Consider the following 25536-nt stretch of genomic DNA (forward strand, 5'->3'; position numbering starts at 1 on the left):
ACAGCAGAGGCAGAGCCAGGGTAATGAGCGCCAAAGGGCAGTCTCTAAATTGTGCCTCCACCCCCGATTCAAGGGCCCAGGGGTAATCTCTAAATTGAATCCTCACCCCCAATTTCAAGATGAATAGGCTTTCAGCAGAAACGCCTTCCCTCCCCGCCCCCCCCCTTGACCAGCTGCCTCAGTCAGACGCCATTCATACTTGTGGCACCTCAGAATGTCCACGTCTGCTCTGGTGCCGCCTTGGACGGGAGCCTTGGACGGGACGAGGGCTCCCCTTCCCTCCTCCCTCCCCCACCCCCTGCTACGCCTCTCCCAGAACATAAAGGTCTTTTCCTCAGCAAGAAACACAATCCAAAGTAAAGAGGGCTATTTTGGAAATTGCAAGCTACTCATCCAATGGTTAATTGTAAATCGTGATTCTTTTGGGATAAGGGGGGAAGGGGCAGGGAGTGGGGAAACTCTGGCCCTCAGAGAACTTCCTCTCATTAAACCAAAGCAATTTGCTGCACTCTAACATTCTTTCTAAGGTTAGTGAATCCAGCCCATTTCTCCTTCCTCCATTAATGTTGATGCTTCTGGTGGTGCTGGTTGATGGGCCCACCATGTGGGAAACACTTCTTTCCGCACTATAGAGGTTTCCTTTCAAAGCCAGGTTTTACAGGTAGGTCTAACCAAGAGTGGGTTCCATCAGTGCCTTACCCTCACTGCCCAACGCACATATTTTCTTTTAGCTGCTATTTTCTGTGGTCCTGGGTTTCTAAATCTTGGCAAGAGGACAGTCATTTCTTTGTGCTCGGCTGTTACAATGAGGTAACCAAAGAAAGGGTCTTGGTCTGAGGCTGTCAGCTGTTACTAATCACTACTCCCCAGCTCTTCGTGGGTCCCACTAGCCTCTCCCTCTTGCTCTGCTTAGCACACATAAAGAAGATGAATTACTCCCTGGTTCCTCTTCAAGAAAGCATATTGTGCGGCACATTCCAATACTGTGAGCAAAGGATGGGCTAACATGAAGGGTAAATGGGTATCTAAATCACCTCACAGTGGGTCTTGCACCCACAGCTGTGGGTCTCTGAGAAGTGAATTTCAGAGCTGGTCTTTCTGAGAGTTTCCTGTGACCTTGCTGAGCAAGAGAGGAAGACTCTACCATGGGTTCCCAGGCAAACTGCCTTGCAGGAATGGTTGTAGGTCTGTGTTAGGCTCTAATGAGACTCTATTGAACAGTTAAGACTTCTGGTCACCCAGGAGAGGCAGTCTCCACCCCAAAGGTTAAGGGGAAAGGACACTAAAAACTCTTTTGATATTTGAAGTAACCATGGTTGACGTTGGGCTTCAGTTTCCCCTCGCTTCTTCCTTGTATGAAAGTTCATTTTCAAAGAACAACTCTAGCCAGGACAAAAAGAGATTGCGTAGTCCTAGCAGACTGAGGATAAAAGATGATTTATTTGACTTTTCTGCCGCTAATAATATTGTCTGCTCCATTAACTTTTTTCCATTTAGCAATCTTCCAAAAGAATGTTTCCCTTTTGTTTTTCCACACTTCATTTTACTGTTGAACACTAAAGCTCGATGAAGATTTTTGTTGACAAGTTTTAAGGGTCAAATTAAAAAATCAAGTTGCCTGACAAATTGTATGCCATCACAACCTGCATATTTGTAAGGAAGCGTCACTTGTCATTTTCATGCCATATAAACTCATAAAGCCTCGTGGCTTTATAGGCTATTGAAATGTCATAATGGGGAAGAAAGTCTGGCCGGGTGAAAACCCGAGTAAAAATACTTGTGATTTAATTGCCTATAAACTCCCCAAAATTTGTGCTCAGCTCTTTGTGGAGATGGCTTGACTCTTCACTGAGTCACTTAACAGCTCAAAGTAAGTAGCTGTTTTTGCTTAAAGTTCCATGAAGTGAATCTTTTCTAAAACTTTTTGCTTCATCACAATGTCCATAGGATTTCAGTTAGAATGAACTGGCTGGATCCAGCGATCAGCGCCCTCCTTTCCTTGATGTCTACTATCGACATGAAGTCAATTCTTGGTATGGTGGGCGGAGCGAGGTCATAGGCAGAGAAGATGATAGATTACTTTGTAAAACCGCTGCTATTAATTAATAGGGAATACATACCAGTGTTTTACAAACTTTTTTTTTTTAACCAGACCCACAATAATAAATAGATTTTACCTGTGACCCGGCACACACATACACACACACACAACTGAAACAAACGTTGCACAAAACAATACTTACCTTTACCATATGTGATGTACCCTGATGTTTTCTATTCTATTCTCTTTCATTAATGGATAAAATACTAGTCATGACACACTAAATTGGTTTCATGACTTGTGTAATAAGCATTCATTTAGACCCCCTCTCTCTTCCGTTTCCTTCTGTGCATTTGTTTATTCTTTTCATTCATTCATTTATTCACTCGTTCCTCTGTTAGTATGTCGACAAAACTATAGCAATGACTTACATAGGCTTATCTGCAAGAGTAAAACACATTAGCAAAGGATGGAAAATAACAGGAGAGAGAGGGAAGAACCAAGAGGGGTGCTTCTGGTGGTGAGTGGTAGATGTATGCTAGCCTCCCGGCCACCCAGACCAGCCTGGGGACTTCTCTCTGTAAATGACTTCTTGGTCCTAGAAATTAAGGTCCAGGTGATTCTGGGTTTGTGTTGGCACTGTTCTCCCGCAACATCGTTCAAGATAGACTAAACCTCACTATTTCCAATGAATTAAGGGAAGGCTAATCAGAATTGGGGAAACCCTGGTGGCGTAGTGGTTAAGTGCTATGGCTGCTAACCTAAAGGTCAGCAGTTCAAATCCACCAGGCACTCCTTGAAAACTCTATGGGGCAGTTCTGCTCTGTCCTATAGGGTCACTATAGGGTCGCTATGAGTCAGAATCGACTCGACGACAAGGGGTTTGGTTTTTTTTTTGTTGTTGTTTAATCAGAATTGGTGAGTCAGAATTTTACAAGAAAAGCACCTTTAGTACTTGTAATTAATACAGTAAGCATAACCTAAACATAAAAAAAAAGTGTGGCCTCTATGGAGCATAACAACAATAACAGTAATAAATGACCGTCTAGGCTCTGAGGCTACAGCACTGAATAAAACAGATGGCCCTGCTCTCTTAGCACTCAAACGCTAGTAGAGGGAGATGTAGAATGATCCTATCATTTATCAAGGGCCTATTTTGATGTACATTTTCTCTAATCTTCATAACAATCTTGCAATGTAGACATTATTAACTTCTTTTATAGATGAGACATAGAGGCTTAGAGAAGTAAAAAAAAAAAAAAAAAAAAAAACACCTAGTGAATAGCTTGTTTATGATTTCCTCTGCTTAATAACAATGACAGGTCACATTTGTTGAATGCTTAGTACCTGCCAAGCATTACAGTTTTCTGTATAGAAGCCCCTTTAATGCCAGCAAAAAACTGTGAGGGAGCTTTCATTAATTATTCCCATTCTACAGATGAGGGAACTGAGGCTTACAGAGGTCACACAGCACCAGAGTCAGGAGTAAAACCCAGATATTCTAACCTCGGATCCTGAACTCTTAGTCACTTAGCCATAATTTTTAAGCAAGAATTTACTTCTAAAAATGCTTGCAGTGAGCCTTAAAGCAGTTTGAATATTGTCTTTTAAATTAAGCTCTGAGGCTAAGCCTACTTACTAATTGTGATTCAAAATTATGATGCAATTATTTTTACTAACAATTTCTAACCTAAGTTTTAAAGCTTTGCCTTCAGTTTCAGAATCTATAGAATCATAGAACTTTACTTTTTCACGGTCTAGTCTATAAAGGGCCAGAAGAATATGTTTTAGTGTAGGAAAACTTAATATAGTATTAAGGAGCCCTGGTGGTGCAATATCTAAGCACTTGGCTGCTAACCGAGCCCACCAACCCCCACCAACCCATCCATGGGAGAAAGATGTGGCAGTCGGCTTCCATAAAGCATTTAAACTGATTTGGTTCATGCCCACTCCCCAGTCCCTCACTGCCTTTTTTCTGGGAGCTTCTAGGTCCCCATGCTTGCTCCAGCAGTGGGCAGCTGCTTAGGACCCAGGACCCCACTTTTCGATCTGTAAATATGAAGTATATTTTTCAGAGTTTAATTTTCCTTAGGAAAAAGAAATCATCCCCTTGTATTCAGATGAATATGGTACATATTGGAACTCATCCTTGATTTTCTTGCTGTAAGTTTGCCCATCTTGAAATTCTAGGAGGGTTGGGAACAGGCGGCTTTCATTAGATGCGCGTTTGAGAAGTGCATTGTGGAGAAGGAGTACATCTGAAATGAAATAAAACTGAAACAGAACAATATTCTTCAATCAGCAGTTGCCACTACCCCTTTTCCAATCTTTATGGCTCGGTCCAGTGGCCTTGGAAGAACAATGAAATACCATGGGGATAAGTGGAAAGACAATTCATAACAGGAGCCTTCTTCTTCAGATTTCAGTTTGCAAAAACTACGTAGCAACTTTTGGAGGAAGTATACTGAGACATGTTAATGTATAAGACACAGATTTTCAGAAGTTCAATAGATAGCAAAATAAAATCCATGCAAATGATAGAGCCTTGGAAACTCAACATTATTATCCTTTAATACCTGGCTGAACACATAATATATTTCATTTATTCAAGAAGAAGCCATAGCAAATATTACACCAAAAGAAATCTCATTTACAATACCAACTTAGAGTCTCATACGTGTATTTATGAAACACTCCTCCTTCCCCCCCCAAAAAAAAGCCATGCATATTTGTTGTGCTACACTGATTACCAAAAAACTGTCTTTATAACTAAAGAGGTAATTGCCCATTTGCTTCAAGAAAATGTCTTCTCTTTTCTCTCTCTTCAAAGTGACTGCTACCTGAAGTATACCAGTATTTGAAGCCAAGTTTTAATCTTTCACCTTCCAGAACACATTTTGTTCAGTCTCCTTTAGATGTGTAATTTATTGATGAATGTGTAGTAATAGGTTTGCAGAAACAACTGATTGAGGTCTTGATTGATGACTCGTTATTGACTAGTTGATTTTTAGAAAGGAAAAAAAAGCTCAAGTGCTCCCAGCCAGTGAGTATCCATGGCCTTCCACACCCCAGTGAAACATGCCCTGGGTTGTTTTCCTAGGAATGGTGAAGAATTTGCATGGATTTATCAGCAGGTGGTGTTGCTATGAGTCGGAATCAACTTGATGGCACTGGGTACTGGGATCAGCAGATTGTAGTGGTAGTTCATTGGTAGAATGCTCGCCTTCCATGCAGGAGGCCCAGGTTCAAATTCTCTGCCAGTGCACCTCATATACAGTCACCACCCATCTATCAGTGGAGCCTTGCGTGTTGCTATGATGCTGAACAAGTTTCAGTGGAACTTCTAGACTAAGACAGATGAGGAAGAAAGTCCTGACAATCTACTTCAAAAAACCAGCCAACAAAAACCCTATGGATCACAACAGTCTGATCCTGTTGTGCAGGGGGTCTCCATGAGTCAGGTGCTGACTCGACAGCAGCTTACAACAACAATAGGGAATACTGAGGGATGTGACAGATCTTTTTTTCGATTTCATCCCTCCACGGAGTTTTCCTTAAGCCACTGGCTCATCTCAACATTGACCTTAAATACAAGAAAATTACAGAAAGCCAGTATGGATAACAAGCAAATGAAATGTGGAGGACTCCTAGTTGTCCATGTAAAGAGAAGTATAGTAGAAAAGGGGCTGCTCTTGAGGATGTGAATTCAATTCCTGCCAGTGCCATATATTAGCTGTGCAACACTGGGCAAGCTACTTAACTTATCTGGGCCTCTTGTTTCTTCACCTATAAAAATGGTAGCAATATCCACATTATAAAGTCGTCATATAATTAAATGACTATGTGTCATTGGCCAGAGGTAGGACTTGGTGAGCAAATTCAACGGACCAGTATAAAAGTTAACTCAAAATATGCAAATACACAAAGGATGCCATCAGAACTGGAGGCATCATCATAGTGCTTGCATAGCAATTATTTGCATTTCAAGAGGGTCTTGCTTCTGATGGCAGGTTGTCTTCATATTAGAGATGTCAGAATGTCTTGAATGGGCTGGCTTAGTTCTGCCCAGATCAAATGAAGAAAAACACACCAATCAAGATTGTTATCTTTACTGCTTACTCTGGAATGTGTTTCTCAAATATGTATTGAGATGAATGCATGGTTGTTCTAACACACTCTCACCATTACCCACACACCCGAGTGAACTCCTATCTCCCCATTGTCTCCCCATTGTCCCAATGCCCTTTTCTTCCACATATTTTTTAAGTGACAAGGCTCAGTGCAAATTTCCCCCTTCTCAAACACTTAGAGCAGTTCCTGCCAAAACTCCCTTTTCTACAAGATGATTTAGTACTTTACCCTTGCCCCAGACACTCTGACATTTGTGTTTCGTCTCCGATGTAAAGTTTATTCTCTCGGATTTCATGAGGTTGGGCAAAGGAGGAAGTCATGGAGTGTGGGTGAGGGAGAGGAACAGCAGCACCCCGCTGATCTAGGGATTTGTCTTCCAGAGTTCTTCCTCCACTGTCTGGATCCCCACCAGAACCAAGGCCATTCTCTTTCCAGCCCCGGGTATAATAGGTTGTCCACCTTTGACCTATACTATTCCCCTGATGATAGTGTGTGGCCTTGTGGCCAGTGGTTCTTTTCATTCCACAGGACTGTATCTGAGAAAAGAAAGTAATTGGCATTGGAAGGAGGGAGGATGAGGATACTGGAGTGTCAGGGGCAGAGGTAGGCAAGCAGCCCCACGTGGGACTACGAGATCACTTTAGGGGAAGGACATACATGGAAAATTGGTTAATAAAGACACTCCACCTCCTTCCTTGGCTGAAACAATGGTGGCTGTTGCTTTGTTCTCTTCTCAAAGGAAAGGGCTGATACGCAGAGGATGGTGAGCCTCTCATTGAATAGATTTTCCTTCTCCACTCATGGCTAAAAATGCTCTGAAGGTAATCTTCAGTTATTTCAGAATTAAAAAGTATGGATAAAATACTTCCATACTGGCTTTCATTTTAAAACTATAAAAACAGCAACAACTATACACTTTGTTTCCTAGAGCTGATACCCTGTTGGGTGGGTACTGGGATAACTTTCTCTCCATTTCCCTCCCCGTGGGAGCAGGGGGGAGATAAATGCCTTACCCTTTGTTTGCCACTTGGTTTCTAGTGCGCTGCCTGGACCACTTAGTGCTCTCTTTGAATAGCTATAGGTCGGGAATAGTGGGCAGGAGCGTCAGAGAAGAGTTGGCGTGAGAACGGCACAGCACTACAGAATAGAAGGCAAGAGGGAGAGAAAGCATCCCGGAGGAAGAAAATACTGCTGCCTGGTACCCCCTAGCAGAGACATCCGGCCTATTGTGCTCACACCACTCCCCGGGTCGGCAGCCGCAGCGGAAGAATTACAGGCTTCAGTGGTGACGAGCTCAGGCAATGATGGGAAAGAGACTGGGCCCTTCTGAGAGAAATCATTTCGAAAACAGGAAAGCCAAGCTATTACGAGATGTGATTCAGACCTGAGAATGAAAGGGGGGAATGGGAGACTGGCTGAGAAGGGTTAGCCCATTTTTAGTGTAGGTGAAGTGTTGAAGTGACGCCATCCCAATAAATGGATACGAGGGGCACAGTAATAGCATTTAGCACTGGGTTTCAAGTGGGCAAGGACAAAAAGGTTTAGTTCATGCATGAAAGCCAAAGCTGGCCTTCTAATTTGTGTAAACTGCAATTTGGTTTTCTCAATGGCAGAAAGCAAGCTAAATTTAGCTGCATAAGATCTGGGTTCTAGTCCCCTTTCCATTCTACTCGTTAGCCAAGACCTTGGAGGGTTACATTACTTGTTTTGTAACCTGCCTTCGAGGTTGTTAAAAATAGGAACATATCAGATGTTCGAGAAGTGCTTATTATAAGAATTATGAATGATATGGTTCACATATGAATGAAATTATACATTGACGGTCACAGCATTAATTCTTACATAAGCTAATAGCTTTGCATGATTTGGGGGCAAACCCAGCCAGTTGTCTGGCAATCATGGAGACTATTTTTTTCAAAACTTTACTTACTCTAGATACATTTGTGTGAACAGGGCAATTACCTAAATATTCAACCACCATTTGAACCTAGTATCAATCACTGAATTACAGCATAATCTTTTAATACATTTATAGAAACTTGATTTCAAATAGTAAAAAAAAAAAAAAAAAGTCTAATTAACTATGATTAGATTATACACAATTGGATTTTAGTGTTCAGTAGGATTGAGGGGGAAAAAGAGTGAGGAAAAGTGAGGACACAGCTAATGACCAGAAGAGCCCATATTGTGATAGACAATTTGCTCTTTTGGAGATTTCATGTCATTTCCTCTTGTCTTTCAGCTCGGAAGGCATCAGGATGTGTTAGGGAAACTATAAAATCCATGTCTTCTTCCTTACCTAGGATGACACCCTGCTTGAGGTAGACTTTGAAGGTGTCCTGAAAATGAGGGCAAGAGGGATGTTTAACATGGGATGGTGCCTTCCAGACCTAGGACCAGGTAGAGGAAGGCAGTATGAGGATGAGAAGGATCCCACCAAAATAATTTTTTAAGAAATTTTGATTAGATGAGATGAAATAAAACAGCAGAGAAGCTATTTTGAGGACTTTGGCCTTAGAACCCAAAGTCTATTTTAAATGCAAATTGAAGATAGATCAGAAGGTGATCGGAATAATGGCTTAAATTACATAAAAACGTCAAAAAAGACCCCCAAGTACATATATGATAAGAACCCTTTCAAAAGAATTTAATGGCAATTAATTTGTTGAATCACTTCAGTGCTTGAACTTGAAGTAAGCTTAGGTTATTTTGCCATGTATTTTTTTAAGTGTATCTTTACATGAACACACACACACTACTGGTAGTAACCCAGGACAGAATTTGATTTGTACTTTCCAACACTTAGCGAACAGATTTTATTTGACCATGTGAAGTCCACTCTTTGAGTAGAAAAGAGGTGATCACATATTTGCTGACATAAGTGATGCCAAGCCATTCTATGGCTTTTTCCCTTCACTCTCTTCAATGCCCTAATTAAATCTGGGGCCAAGTTCTCATAACATGTACAAATCCCATTGCTGGGTGAGATGAGGGTAGAGGAGTGTAGAAGGAACTGTTATTCCTTTGTCTTCCACTGGAGATTTCCCTGGACTGACTTTCTGAAAATCTCCTTCTGTTTGCCTTCACCAGGAATGGCGGCCCTAGATAGTAAGGCATCAGGGAAGATGGGAATGCGAGCTGTAGTCTATTACATGACTACGACCATCATTGCTGTGGTGATTGGCATAATCATTGTTATCATCATCCATCCTGGGAAGGGCACAAAGGAAAACATGCACAGAGAAGGCAAAATTGTACAAGTGACAGCTGCAGACGCCTTCCTGGACTTGATCAGGTACGTCCTTGGAAGCCAGACCCTTTAGGTATATTTTGATTACTGAACCCCTTATCTTGGGGAGTTAATTAAACCCTGGAAGAGGTGTCTGACTGAACCAGCCTTGCCAGGCTTGAAATGAAGGCCCCATCTTCACTTCTTTCTAACAGAAACAAGTGTAAGGATCTATTTTCTGATCTCTTGTGAAAGAGACAAGTGTAGCAAGGACTGCATGCAGATTTTGAGACTCCTGTTTTTTAGATCCAGAATGTGATCACTCAGTTCTCTTCTCAGTTCTGCAGCTCACCTTGGAATGTTAATAATTCCTAACCTACTTTTCTCAAGGCTAATTTTTATTCAGGTATGACCTATTCACTGGACTCTTCTAATTTAAAACTTGTGATTTGTACCATCGTCCATTATACACAACAATTTAGATCCAGAAGAAACCTTAGAGATCATCTGGTCATACCTGTCCCAAGGTTTTCCTTGGATACATTTATGAAGAAGGGATTTGCCAAATCAATAATAAAAGGGTAAAGGACAACTTCCTTAGCATTGTTTACATATAAGCCATCCGTTGATTACAAGTGAGTCTATCTAGTATTTGAAATAGTCTTGGTAATAGGGTCAGTCTTACATAGAACTGTGAAGTAAGCCGAACTTTGATCCTGGCACCTTTCTGCTTGCTCTCTCTCTACACCTGCCCTTATATCAGTCAGGGCCTTGGAAGGAAGCAGATTGCATACTTAGAAGAATAATTGAAGAGGGTTTGCAAAGGTGGGAGCAGAGTAAAGGGCACGTACAAGATGTAGTGAGGCACCAGGGCACTAACAGCAATAGCAAGTATTTTGCTACCATCCCTAGCACTGAAGGGGTAAAGGAAGGGAGCTATTAGCAGAGCCAAGGAAGGACTGTAACCAGAGGTGAGAGCCTCAGGGTGGGAGTTGTAGCTCTAACTTGGAGGAAGGGAGATGCTGCTAAGTCACAGCCTGTCAAAGAGAAAACTGGGAGAAATATGCATCAACTTCTCTTTCCCCCTAACCTGTGATCTATCAGTGCATCCCTCTAGACAACCCCAACAAGGAGCCAAAAGGCAAGAGAATCAACATACTACATACAGCTCACAGAGGTCAGCATCCCAGGGCTGAGAGCAGGGTGGAGGGCAGGTCTAGAGCGGCAAACAGAAGATATCCCAGCACAGGCCTCTGGATTTCCCACCTGCTTAGGGTTCCCCACCATGTAGCTTCGCAGAGCCTGTCCTTTCCTCTCCTTCTTTACAATTTACCTGCAAAACAACTAGTAATTTTAGATACTATAACCTACTCTACAGGGTTCCCCTTTGATCAACTGAAGGAAACTCCTCCTAGGGACCTGATTGCACATGGTGTCTCAAGGGATGGGTCTGTGGCAGGCAGATTCAAGAGAGATTTGGGGAACAGAAGGGTTTTTCAGCAGCAACTTTCAATTTCCACTGTAGACGCCACAGCATCTGTATGTAAGCACACCCCAGCCCCATAGCGTCTCCTCTTGAAAGCCCCTTTTAAGGAGTTAGTCACAATGATCAGAAGGTAATAAGACACCCTATAGCATTATTCCATACCAGAATGTCACCCAATAGCTATGTTTTTATTTACTTCATATAGTTAATTAAAACTTTTTGTCTTTTTTTCATAAACTTTACCCTCGGGAAGTTTGAATTAATGCTCATCCCCAGGCTGGTTGGCCCATTTGAGGATGTGAGTTTCTGCCCCACCTTGCTCCAATGACAAGTGTATTCCCCACCATTCCCCTTGGTTCCAGCATTTATCCTGGAACCCCCTGAATGCACGTTTCTATCAAGTTTTACAGAAACAAGCCCATAGTGCATAGATGAAAAGCAAAAGGAAACGGGGTAGCCTAGGTGGTGGAAAGAAAGGCACAATAGTTTATAACCTTCAAGTATGACTTTGCTAGCACACAGCTTATAGACTCTTAGGCTCTTCAACTGCCCTGGGTCATACTTTCTTCTCTTGCAATCTTCGATCATGGCGCCTTAATGATAGTTTAATCCAGTCTCCTCTCTAACAGATGAGTCATTTGAGACCTAAAGGGTTTCCGTGACACAGCCAAGGTCACACAGCTGGTTAGAGACTCACCAACCAGCAGGTGCCTCTACTCCTGTCCCCTCAATGAACTAAAACACTGCTCTGATACAGTCTCTGAGGAAGCGACCAACTGTACCACATAGACCTCAAATTCAAATATGGTACACCATCACCCCAAAGAGTCACCAGACAGTCTCAGAAGCTCCCACAATTCAGTGCCAATATCCCATTTCCCAGAAGGCCTTTGAATTCAGAACAGAACAAAATTCCACACTCAACCATGATTTTGATTCAGAACACTCAGTTCCTACTAAATGGAAAATTAAATACTAAAATTTCTACAATTAAATAATATCTCAGTTAACCAGAATGCATAAGATGAAAGACATTTCCGTTCTCACATTGATACTCCCTAGGAGCAGAGTTTTGATGAGATAATATCTGAACCAAGTATCACATGATCTGACAAGAGGACAGATGAGTTGAATTTGGGACTTGCCTGAAAAATATGGGCCACACTTAGGGATGACCGTATGTCCCAGTTCAAGTCATGAAACCTACCAAAATCCTTCCATTTCATTGACTCAGTGCAGTCTTTACCTTAGACACATTGAAATGGTGTTTAAGGAGCAAACTTATTATTTGGGACATTTTTCAAGTGCCTATTGCTTTCTTTGCAGGAACATGTTCCCTCCAAATCTGGTGGAAGCCTGCTTTAAACAGGTAAATACTCTACCGCCACTAATTCACCTTGAAATTCTTCTTTGGCAACTTTAGCACACCAAACAGGGTAGGACTCTCTTTTTCTTCCCCCTTCTTTGCAATAAGGAACAATTCTTGCCAACCAGATGGAAAGCACTAAGGTTGTCTGGGTTATTTTGAGAGGAGAGAGTGGCTCTTTCCTTGTCCAAAACCAAAAAACCAAACCCATTACCGTCGAGTCAACTCTGACTCCTAGTGACCCCACAGGACAGAGTAGAACTGCCTCACGGGGTTTCCAGGTTTTCCCACAGGGTTTTCTGTTTCTCTGAGGAAGCAGACTGCCACATCTTTCTCCCACTGAGCAGCTGGTGGGTTCAAACCAGCCACCTTTTGGTTAGCAGCTGAGTGCTTAACCACTGCACACCACCAGGTCTCCTTTCTTACCTTGTACTGGGGGCTTATTAGTTGCTCGACATTGTGTGTCTTGCATACAAATAGCCCTTAGGGTCTGTTATTGTTAAGAAGGGTAATCAGGAGACCCCTCCCTCCATCCTCTCCTATGCTGTTGTCCCCCCACAAAAGCCCACTCAGCAAGCAAATTCCAATGTAAGATAAATTTACAACTTACTTTAAAGAATTTTAGGAAGATTCTTCAGGTTTCTGGGTTTGATTTAAAAGACAACTAAAGGTGTTAAGTATCCTAAAACCAGTAGCCACTTGCTGTCAAGTCGACTCTGACTTACGGTGAGTCAGAGTAGAACTGTGCTCCATGGGTTTTCAGTGGCCGATTTTTCAGAAGTGAGTTACCAGGCCTCTCATCTGAGGCACCTCTGGGTTGACTCAAACCTCTAACTTCATGGTTAGCAGCCAAGCATTTTTTGTTAACCGTTTTTACCGCCCAGGGACTCCTATGTATTCTAAAAGGGGGAGCTGCATCAGAAAGGAATGGCATCATCATTTATTGAATGCCTGCTATGTGCCCAGCACTAATATTATATGATCTGACATGATAAATATAAACATGGTGAGTATAGAAATATAAATGTGGTGAGTATAACTGTATCACACTGATAAGGCAACTCATCTGAGAGCTCCGGCAGATTATGGAACAGGCCCAAGATTTCACAAGTAGTAAATGGAGGACCCAGAATTCAAATCCATTGTGTTGACTCCAAATTCTATCTTTTTTTCTACTACTCCGTTCTGCTTCCTTGGAAACCCTGATGGCATAGTGATGAAGAGCTACAGCTGCTAACCAAAATGTCGGCAGTTCGAATGGGGTAGTCCTATTCTGTCCAATAGGGTCACTAAGAGTCAGAATCAACTCATTGGCAACGGGTTTTTTTTTTTTTTTTAATTCTGCTTCCTAGAAAGGTATATATCCAGGGTGGTGAGACGCCTGGAGGCTATAGAGAGGTCCAGTTCTTAGCCCCATAGCCAAGCAACTCTTGGCTGTCTGGGTTGTGGATACAAATACATTTCACTATTAAGGGATAAAATTAGTAAAATTTTTCCAATGCCACTTTAATGAAAAAGCTTTGTTGCCCAAAGTACTAAAAGGGAAAAAAAATTAGAGTTGTCAAACATTTCTCCAAACCAATAAACCAAGCAAGTTGCTGCTAAGTGGATTCCAACTCACGGAAACCCCGTGCGTGCCGAGTAGAACTGTACCCCACATGGTTTATAGGGCTGCGACCTTTTGGAACCAGATCACCAGGGCTTTCTTCTGAGGTGTCTCTGGGTGGATTCAAACCATCAACCTTTCCGTTATTAGTAGAGCACTTAACCAGTTGTGCCACTCAGGGACTCCTGCATTTCTCCAGATGGTGTCATTTCACTCCATTGGAACTCCCTAACCCAGTGCTCAGGGTCTGCAAGACAAACAAAACCCTGACCTCATGGGGAGCGGGATTTTACACATATAAACCACAAATTCAAGGAGTAGCTTTTGTTTACAAAAAAAAAAAAAAAAAAAAAAGCTTAAGAAGCCAAAAACCTGACTCTTTTTAATTTAAAAACATCTGTGACCATAAATAATAAACCCCTTTCAATCCCACTAGCCAAGCCCAGCACCATGGGGCTGATCCATTCCAGTGAGTCAGGAGGCATTGGGTGATAGAGCAAAAATGCTGATTCCCAGATCTTTCTCATGGGAAAAATGCTGACTCATGTCTTTGGATTGCGTTTACAGGATTTTGAAAGGAAAGCAAATGTACCCTTCCCAGATCTCTTTTGCTTAGGTCAGAATGCAAACGAGGTTACAACTTCTCTGTAGGCTACTCTATTTGTTTCCTAGTTCTGGCACATCAAATTACCACACACTGGGTGGCTTAAAACAACAGACATTCTCTCACACTTCTGGGGGTTGGAAGTCCAAAATCAAACTGTAGGCAGGGCCATGCCTCCCCTTGAAGGAAGCTCTAGAGAAGAATCCATCCTTGCCTCTTACTAGATTCTGGTGGCTCCCGGCAATCCTTGGTTTATGGCCGTGTCACTCCAATCTCTGCCTCTGTCTCCACCTGGCCTTCTTCCCTGTGTGTGTCTCTGTATCCAAATCTCCCTTTCCTTTCTCTCCTAAGGAGCCCTGGTGGTAAAATGGTTAAGCACTTGGCTGCTAACCAAAAGGTCCATGGTTCGAATCCATGAGAGAAAAGAACTGTCAGTCTGCTCCTATAAAGAATTACAGCCTTGGAAACCTATTGGGCAGTTCTCCTCTGTACTATAGGGTCCCTATGAGTTGGAACCAACTCGGCAGCACACAACAACAACATAAAGATGCCTATCATTGGATTTAGGGCTCACCATAATCCAGTAGGACCTCATCTTAACTTGACTACATCTGCGAAGACCCTATTTCCAAATAAAGTCACATTCTTGGGTACTGTTAGGACTTGAACAGATCTCTTAGGGCGAAACAATTCAACCCACTACAGCTACCAACTATGTCTAAGTAAAAATAAGAGTTGGAAGCATAGGAAACGTTGATCAGGGTTGAAGATCCACCCTGGACAATCCACAACATGCATAGCGTCCCCTCCCTTCCCCACAATGGAATGAAGGGAATTTGAGAGTTGACTGGAATAGGAGACGGGCAGGGACCAATTTGTTTGCTTGAAATTACCTCTGATTGTTCAGGGGCATATCCATAGCCTTGATAGCTGGCCGTGTCCTTGTTTGGGAATAGTTGTTTCCCAATGGACAAGAAAGTCTCCCACTTGCTATTAGTAAAGAAATAATCCAGCATTTCATGTACAGATGTATTTTTTCTCTGTCACCTTATATTCAGCCAACATTCATTCATACATTATTATTCTCTCTGATATTCTACCACCATCACCATCAAAGCCAGGAACTCTTCTGCTGTAATTAAAATCATAGAGGGATGGACTTAACTGTTTCATATGGTCACATTAGTGAACTGAACATCTTCTGTCTAGAGCACCTATGCAGAAGTGATGGGGGAAAGACCATCTTATGAGTAAGGAGAGAAATGCCTCTATGGACTTAGGAAAGTCGGTTTTCACCATCAAATGTTAATTAGGCACCTATTCTTAACAATGATAGGATGGCTATTATCAGAAAAAAGGGAAGCTAACAAGCATTAGAGAGAACACGGAGAAATTGGAACCCTTGTCCATTGCTGGTGGCAATGTAGAACGGTACAGACAGTATGGAAAACAGTTTGGTGTTTCCTCAAAAAGTTAGACATAGAATAACCATAAAAACTAAAAACCAAATCCGTTGCCACTGAGTTGATTCTGACTCATAGTGACCCTATAGGACAGAGTAGAACTGCCCCTAGAGTTTCCAAGGTTGTGAATCTTTATGGAAGTAGACTGACACGTCTTTCTTCCGCAGAGCAGCTGGTGGGTTTGAACTGCTGACCTTTTGGTTAGTAGCCAAGTGCTTATCTACTGCGCCAACAGCCATTCCACTCCTAGGTACATACCCAAGAGACTTGAAAGCAGGGACTCAAACAGATAGGTGTGCAACAATGTTCATTGTAGCACTATGCACAATAGTCAAAAGGTGGAAACGACTCAGTGTCCACCAGCAGATGAATGGATAAAACAAAATGTGATATATACATACAATGGAATATTATTCAGCCATAAGGAGAAATGAAATTCTGATACATGTTATGATATGAATGAAAACATAATGCTGAATGAAATAAATCAGACACAAAGGGACAAATATTGTATGATCCCAATTAAATAAAATAATGTATGTAGAATAGGCAAACGCATAGAGACAGAGTTTATTAGTGGTTCCCAGGGGCTGAGGGGAGGAGGGGATGGGGGGTATTGCTGAAGAGGTGCTAAGTTTCTGTTTGGGGTGATGAAAAACATTTGGAAATGGATAGTGGTGATGGCAGCATAACACGGTGAAAGTAATTAAGGTCGCTGAATTGCACACTTCACATGGCTAAAGTGGCAAACTTTTTGTTACGTGTTTTTTACCACAATAAAATTAAAATTAAAAAAATACATAATATCGTGAATGTCTTGTAGACTCTTTGGGGGTTTTTAATCTTCACTGAAATCTTCAACTAAATCTAGTTCCTGTCGGGCTTTGTCATCGAGCACCACTAGCCAATGTTAGCATAGTGCTTTAAAGTTTACAAAATGTTTTCATATATTCCTGTTTAATTTGATCGTCACGATAATCCTGTGAGCCTGAACAGCACAGTTATCTCTGTTTCCCAGTTGCAAAATATGAGGAAAAGGATAGTGAGTGACTTCTCCATGATCCCACAGTATGATCCCATAAGAAATAAAAGGGACTATTGTGAGTGTTTGGATTTATGGTTTTTGTTTTTAATCACATTATAGTAATTTCTTGGGGCTTCAGAAGAAAGCAAAAGCACATGTGTACGTTTAGTTCAACATCTCTAATCAGATATCTCTTTCCTGTTATATGTATTTGACTGTGTTTGTGTCTGTCTGGGTTGAGTAGGTGGTAGGGATTTCTAACAAGATAGATAGGTAGATAGGTAGATAGGTAGGTAGGTAGATAGATACATAGATTTAGAAGCTTTATATAACACTATTCTCTGAATACAAAGTAATATATATTATTGTAGAAAATTTGGACAACAGGGGAGTACAAAAAATAAAAATCACTTTTAATTCCTGTTGTGGTTTTTTGTTTTAAGTTTAAAACTAACTATGAGAAGAGAAGCTTTAAAGTGCCTATCCAGTCCAATGAAACGCTCGTGGGTGCTGTGATAAACAACGTGTCAGAGGCCATGGAGACGCTCACACGAATCAAAGAGGAGCTGGTCCCAGTTCCAGGATCTGTGAATGGAGTCAACGCCCTGGGGCTGGTTGTCTTCTCCATGTGCTTTGGTTTTGTGATTGGAAGCATGAAGGAGCAGGGGCAAGCCCTGAAAGACTTCTTTGATTCTCTTAATGAAGCCATCATGAGACTGGTAGCAGTGATAATGTGGTATGTATTTTCATTTGTTCTATATAAACCAGTTAACCAGTTGCCGTTGAGTTGACTCCAACTCATGGCAACCCCATGTGTGTCAGAATAGAACTATACTCCACAGGGTTTTCAATGGCTGATTTTTCAGAAGTAAGTCACCAAGTTTTCTTCCAAAGGATTCAAATCTCCAACTTTTTGGTTAGCAGCTGAGCACATTAAAAGTTTGCACCACCCAGGAACTCTGTGTGCTATGTATATACATGATGTTTATTGCTATCCACATGTGTTCTATATTGAGGAAGATGCCACCAGGCTGAAGGGCAGGATGGCCAACTGCAATGATCTTATTCTGGAAAGCACAGGAAATCAATAAACAGTTTCTTGGCCTGTAAAGGTCTTAAAACTTCTGCAAACCTACCTTAGTAAGTTTGCTGGCTTGTTTTTGAAAGGTATCAATTCCTTTACCCTAGTGCTGATGGGATCCCATTCCTCACTCTTCCATTTTACATCTATTTAGTTATTCATTCAATAAATATTTATTGAGTGTCTACTATGTGCCAAGCATACAGTGCCAGGCACATGGGGATTTAGCAATCTAGAGAATATACAAGGATGTCCTGGACCTTACATTCCTTTGGAGGGAATCAGACAATAAACAAATAAATCAACCGTATGCTTTAAATTAGGCACAAGTGCTGTGAAAAAGAAAAATAAAACAGCAGGTGATGTGGTAAAAAAAAAAATGACTGAGATGGAAGCATGAAATTTGCCTTGGAAGGTGTGGAAAGGCCATTGAGTCAGGAGACCAGGAGAAAAGCATTACCAGTTGTTGCTGTTAATTAAAAAAAAAAAAAAAAAACAGCGTTGTTGTTCTTAGGTGCTGTCAGGTTGGTTCCAACTTATAGTGACCCTGTGTACAACAGAATGAAACACTGCCCACTCCCAATCCTTGCTATGTTTGAGCCCATTGTTGTAGCCACTGTGCCAATCCATCTCATTGAGGGTCTTCTTCTTTTTCACTGACCCTATACCAAGTGTGATGTCCTTCTCCAGAGACTGGTCCCTCCTAATAATATGTCCAAAGTATGTGAGATGAAGTCTTGGCACCCTGGCTTCTGAGAAGCGTTCTGGCTGTACTTATTCCAAGACAGTTGGGGAAAAGCAAATGCAGAGGCCCCTACTGTTAGCTGCTATTGAGTTAGCAACTAACTCATGGTAACCCTAAGCACATTAAAATAAAACATTGCCTAGAAGAGGCCATCCAAAGCACACCAATTGGTCTGTATTCACCTGGAGTAACAAAAAAGGAGAGTCAGGAATAGGAGGAGGACTTGTAATGTGTGGTCTCCATGAACATCTACCTTCTTTGTCATGAGACCAGAAGAAATGGATGGTGCCTAGCTACCATTACTGAACATTTTGATCAAAGATTCTATAGAAGAATCCTAATCAGAAGGGGGAAAATGCAGAACAGAATTTCAAATTCTCATGGATTACAGACTTTCTGGAGCCATGGAAGCTAGATGAGCCCCTGAAACTATTGCCCTGAGATAACCTTTAAACGTTAAACCAAAAATATCCCCCGAAGTCTTCTTAAAGCCAGATAATAGTTTAGCTTAACTGGTTAAAAAAAAAAAAAATGCCTGCCTTGAGTATTATGTTCTTTTAAGAACTAGCTGTTAAACTGACAACAGCAACTCACGAGATTAGACTGGAACCTTAGGGGGTCAGTGAATTTGTTAACGGAGGAGAAACAACTCAGAAAAGGAGGGTGAGAATGATTGTACAACTCAAAGAATGTAATCAATGTCACTGAATTATACATGTATAAACTGTTGAATTGGTGTATGTTTTGCTGGGTATATTTTCAACACACAACAACAAAATACTGCCAGGTCCTGAACAATCCCCATGATCAGTTATGAACTGGACTGTTGTGATCCATAAGGTTTTATTGGCTGATTTTCAGAAGTATATTACCAGGCCTTTCTTCCTAATCTTGAAGCTCCACTGAGACTTGTTCAGCATCATAGCAACACAGAAGCCTCCAGTGACAGATGGGTGGCTGTGCGCAAAGTGCATTGGCCAGGACAAACCTGGGTCTCCTGGGCAGAAGGTGAGAATTCTACCACTGAAAAACCAATGCCTCGCAGAGGCCCTAGGCCTTCAGAAAAACTGAGGTCTCCTATAAAAAAAAAAAAAAAAAAAAATTTTTTTATTCTATTTCAGCCCTAGAAAGAAATACAAATGGCCAAATGGCAGTTCTGCTGTATGCCCAAAGGACTCATGGGAAGTATGATAGAATGCCAAGCCACGATTTATAACAAAACATCCTTTAATAAAGTTGAGACCAGGAGACAAAGGAAAAGACTAAATCCAAAAAGGAACATGGGCCTTGGAAAAGTAAATTCTCCCCAGCAGGGAGAGTCCCCTTTGATGGCTGTAGGCCTCATGTCGGGGCTGCTTTTCTTTTATCCTTTATTTTTAATCCAAACTCTTCCTTGGTACCTGAGGCAGGAAGGCATCCATTTTCTAAGAAAAACACTCATTCACCCACATGATTAAAAATATCTTTTGTCTTTATTGCCACCAAAGCCCAGAGAAATCCATTTTTCAGAAGTTTATACAAGGTGGATATGAACTTGAGCACAAAGACCAAGCAGAATGTGGTCTCCACAGGAGTCCCCAATTGGAAGGTGCCATTGAAATCCTGGCAGAGCTGAAAGTGGACATTTATCTTCATTTTATTAAAATGTCTCCACTTTTCACCTCTGTTATGAAAGAAGCCCATTCAAAGCCACTGAATGACCCTCACATATCGCTTTTCTAGCTGTCCATTTGCCTGCACATTCCACATTGAGTTATTACATTTCTCAAAACAGGTACTCCTGTAATTTCCTGGCCTGTGTTGTAAAGGGGCTTTTTAAAAGGAGCATCATATTTTTCAGTTTAAACTAAGTCTTCCAGTGTTCCCAGCAGACCCTTCTCCTTCAGAGCAATTGGCTTCACTGTTTTGGGTAGAGTGAGTTTGGTTGTAGTTTACTGAACACACCAGGCAAAGGGAGTTGAGAGTGGGGCGGGGGTCCTCTAGGGAAACAGGACTACTTCAATATGTGCTAGTCATTTTGTATTTCAGTTGCTCATTCTTGGCAGTCTGCACGGGGTAGTAGCAGTGAATAGTAATAATAACTTAATTAGAACACTTATAACTCTGATTGTGGTAATACATTAAAAAGAAATTTTTTTTTTACACGCACATTATTAATTTTCATAGCTCAATTCATTCTCTGGTCATTTGCTATTTATGGCAGGTGAAGTTAGCTTTCCATTTGCACTGTACTGTAAAATTTTCTCTTTTTAAAGCAGATTTACTTAAGTACAAAAATTGATTTGAATAATATTAAGCTATATTGTGAGTGGAAACCCTGGTGGCTTAGTGGTTAAGTGCTATGGCTGCTAACCAAGAGGTCGGCAGTTCGAATCTGCCAGGTGCTCCTTGGAAACTCCATGGTGCAGTTCTACTCTGTCCTTTAGGGTTGCTATGAGTCAGAATAGACTAGATGGCAGTGGGTTTGTTTCGGTTTTTTGAATATTGTAAGTGGTGTGTGGATATGGAAAAAAATAATAAAAGTGGTCCTTGAAAAACAGGGCTGACTGCAGATCTAAAACACTGAAATGGCACTGTTTGCATCTTGCTTTAATTTGGGAATCAGGCTCTGATGTGAGAAATGCTTCTAAAAGTCGGAATATTGGGATGCTGGTTCTCTGAATATTGGGATGCTGGTTCTCTGAGCTCCGGCATTTCAGGGTACTTGCAAGGGAGCAGGAGGCAGGGGTAGTGGGTGGCATCTGAGGACCAGAAAAGTGACCCAGGTGTTTCGAAAGGATCATTATCTAGGAACAAAGAAGTATGTGTATCTGTCTTTTATCACAAATTTGGGAGAAAACACGATGTCCTGGAAAAACTGTGAGCAAACGGAACACGGGAAATTTATATTGAAAAAAAGAAAGAAATGCACAATTTTTAGAAGTCCTAATAATATTCCGGTGGTCGGGGAGAGGCATTGGTGGTTCAGTGGTAGAATTGTCACCTTCCATACAGGAGACCCAGGTTCAATTCCTGGCCCACGCACCTCATGTACGACCCCCACTCATCCGTCAGTGGAGCTTGTATGTTGCTGGGACCCTGAACAGGCTTCAGCAGAGCTTCCAGATTAAGGCACACTGGGGAGAAACACCTGGGACTCTACTTCCCAATGAGAATCCTGTGGATCACAGTGGTCCAGTCTGCAACCAATCATAGGATGGTGCAATACATTCCATTGTGCATGGGGCCCCCATGAGTGCGAGAGGGGGGCAGCTAACAACAACAGTAGTATCCTGGTCAGACAAGTTTGGAAATCAACTATCACTTTTCTTATCATTCAATAACTTGTAGGAATAGCTTTTTGCAGATCCAATTTCCAATTGTGCCATGCATTTGCTTCTATACAGGTACGCCCCTCTTGGCATCCTCTTCCTGATTGCAGGGAAAATTGTAGAGATGGAAGACATGGGAGTGATCGGGGGGCAGCTTGCCATGTACACAGTGACAGTCATCGTCGGCTTACTCATTCACGCAGTCATTGTCCTGCCCCTTCTCTACTTCTTGGTAACACGTAAAAACCCTTGGGTTTTTATCGGAGGCTTGCTACAAGCACTCATCACAGCTCTGGGAACCTCCTCAAGGTATGTATGTAAAGGTAACTTACTCTTGCAGTAAAATTCATCTGGAATTTACTTTGAATCAGAGCCTTCTGGTTGGGGCTACCAAAAACAAAACCAGCTGATGTCAAGTCAATGCCAACTCATGGCGACCCAGTGTATCAGAGTAGAACTATGTTCCATAGGGTTTTCAATGGCTGATTTTCAGAAGCAGATCTCCGGGCCTTTCTTCTGAAGAGTCTCTGAGTGGATTGAACCACCAACCTTTCGGTTAGCAGCCAAGTCCGTTAACTGATTGTACCACCCAGGGACTCCAGGTTGAGGGGCAGAGGGGAGCATTTTGTCTTGGGTTTTAACCTTTCAGGCATGTGGTGCTGTTCAGACCTACTTGGGATTCAGGGGAGTGGCTAGCTATATAAACTTTTTTGGGATAAAATGGAAATCAACTATCTTTCCTGCCCACTATAATCTCCCTCTTCCAGTTTACATTTGCCTGAGAGAGAAATGACACAGTGACTTGGCACAGGCAATTGTGATGGGTGACAATCACAAGTGATGCCTTACAGAGGAACCCAAAAGAAGGAGAACTGCCAGTTGACCCCATGAAGGGAACACACTGTTCCTAACCCTGCTCCCCTCTTTCTCCAAGTGCTGACTCAGTTCCCTTTAGGACATGGGAGAGGAAGGAACTCTGTCCAAGAGACCAAACACACAGACAGGGCTGGAACTACCAGGAAGGTCAGCTGACATTCCCTGTTTCACTGTTCTCAGTTCTGCCACCCTACCCATCACCTTCAAGTGCCTGGAGGAGAACATTGGTGTGGACAAACGCGTCACCAGATTCGTGCTCCCTGTGGGGGCCACCATTAACATGGATGGCACTGCCCTCTATGAGGCCTTGGCTGCCATTTTCATCGCCCAAGTGAACAACTTCGAACTGAACTTTGGACAGATTATTACAATCAGGTATGAAGAAAGAGTTCTACACAAGATTTTCTTAAGAACGACTTTAAAAGACAAACTGGAGATCGGGGATTGGTGAAGAAACTGAGAAGGGAATCTCTCATAAACCGGAGGTTGGGGTTTGGGGGAATACTTTTGTTTTTGATGGTTTAGATATTTTTATTAGTCTTTTTTTTATCATTACAGACACTCATTAAAAACAAAATTCTAATAATGTAGAAGTGTATGAAGTAACAAGTGAAACTTGCCTGCCCCATCCCTTCCTACCTCCATCTCCACATAGGTGACCACTGTTAAGGTTGGTGTGTGAAGAATTTTTTCTATCCATAGGCATACCCTCCTTTTTTTTTCTTTTAATTAATGGAGTCATACACTTTGCCACTTGATTGGTTTGCTTATCAATATACCATCTGCAAATATATCTGGCTCATTCTTTTTAAAAGCTGCAAAATATAGAGTATGGATAATTCTCTTTAAGAAACCAGGTCCACACTGCTGCGTGTTAGATTACTTCATTTTAAAAAAAGTATTAAAGTATGTTAGCTTTTATTGATAATATTAGGAAATAAAACTACACTTTAAAAAATGGATTAACTTGTTCTCTTGGGTTAATTTTTAGGTAACAAGGCTTCTTCTGGGGTCAAAGTAGGATGAGAGTTTGATTTCTGTGGAGAATTTTTTATTACTATATTTGAGGTGTCTTGACTCAGCTGCTCGCAACAAGCAAAAAATCATTTTTCTTCCCACACCTTCCCCCTTCTCTTAGTTTCCTTCTCCTGAGGTGGCCACTGATCCTTGCCAGTTTCTTTCCCAGCCTTCCAGAACTAGCCCCTGCACAACCATGTGCATATGTGAATATAGCCCCCCTTTTTGTTTACTGAAAGTCAATATATACAATGTGCCAATAAGGGTAAAAGCAACTGGAGGACTTTCTGCCTCACAATCTATACCAGACTTTGATATATTTTAGAAATCAAAAATCAGATCTTTTTTTATTAGTTCAACAACTTTTTGTTTGTAAATGAATATTACGACATCCCCCATCTAGATCCAGCAATTGCTAACATTTTGCCTTTTTTGCTTCTCCTTTCCTCCTCTCTCTCCAATACCTCTGCCTCTCTCTCTCTGTGTGTGTGCACGTGTGTGTTGTCACCCGTCCGTAGTTCAGCATGCATGTCCTCAGACTATTCTCCTCTACAACCTCACTAGTAAGAATCTTAAAAGTACTTCCCAAATAGCCAATCTACATTCAATTTCTCCAATTATCCCAAAAGCGTTTTTTATAGTTTTTTTTCTCCCTTCCCAGGCCAACCAAGATCAAATTCAGATTTATGCTTTGCATTTTTTTTTTTTTAGCCAACCATCAGTTGCCCTCAAGCCAATTCCTACTCATGGAGACCCGTATGTGTCAGAGTAGAGCTGTGCTTCATAGGGTTTTCAGTGGCTGGTTTTCAGGAACATCACCAGGCCTCTCCTCTGAGGCACCTCAGTGTGGACTCAAACTTCCAACCTTTCAGTTAGCAACCTTAACTATGTGCACCACCCGGGGACTCTTCTTTAGTCTCTTTTAACCTCTATCAATCCCCCCACCTTTTTGTGTTTATATATGTTGTTTAGAAATATGTTACACGTTTGGCTTATATCTTCATGCCAATATTATGTACATTCTGTATATATCATTATGGGAAAATGATGATGGTTATAGGATGTATGGGGTAAAGAGATGAGGCTGATCATGGCCAAGATGACTGGCCTGGGGGTTCTGGTAGCCCCAAGCCCTGTCCAGCTACACTGGGGGCTGGGAGATCAGGATCTTAGCTCACCTGTCACCTATTCTTGGGCATACCTTGACACACTGGTTAAAAAGCCCTGAATAATGAAAAAGGTTCAGGTCCACGTGACAGATTTTTAACTCCATATTTCTCTTTCATGTGCAGCAGCTCTGCTCCACAAAGCCCTCAAGGCTAGTAGGTATTCTACGGTGTAAGGTCCCATCACCCCTGGGGCATTATCCTCGTCTGGGTGGTCAAGAATGGCTCACTGCCACCTCCAAATCGTAACTACTAGGAAAAAGGAAATGGCTCAGCCTGCAGGTTGTTCAGTGACTTCCACTGATGTCTCATTGTTGTCATTGTTGTGTGCCCTCGAGTTGATTAGAACTCATAGCTACCCTATGGGACAGTGTAGAACTGCCCCAGAGG

At 41.8% G+C, this 25536-nt stretch overlaps 1 protein-coding gene across 2 annotated transcripts in view; it reads left to right on the forward strand.

The window, feature by feature from the left end:
- The window catches only part of SLC1A3 (solute carrier family 1 member 3), a 100215-nt gene that overhangs the window by 68679 nt on the left and 6000 nt on the right, over positions 1-25536 (forward strand). For both annotated transcript variants that reach the window (XM_049862470.1, XM_049862477.1), the window contains 5 exons: positions 9263-9467; positions 12214-12256; positions 17394-17686; positions 22163-22396; positions 23144-23338. In XM_049862470.1, coding sequence (XP_049718427.1) covers positions 9263-9467; positions 12214-12256; positions 17394-17686; positions 22163-22396; positions 23144-23338 — 970 coding nt within the window. The remainder of the gene's footprint in view (positions 1-9262; positions 9468-12213; positions 12257-17393; positions 17687-22162; positions 22397-23143; positions 23339-25536) is intronic.

The sequence above is a fragment of the Elephas maximus genome, chromosome 2 (assembly GCF_024166365.1).
Source record: "Elephas maximus indicus isolate mEleMax1 chromosome 2, mEleMax1 primary haplotype, whole genome shotgun sequence".
In the NCBI taxonomy this organism is placed as follows: Eukaryota; Metazoa; Chordata; class Mammalia; order Proboscidea; family Elephantidae; genus Elephas; species Elephas maximus.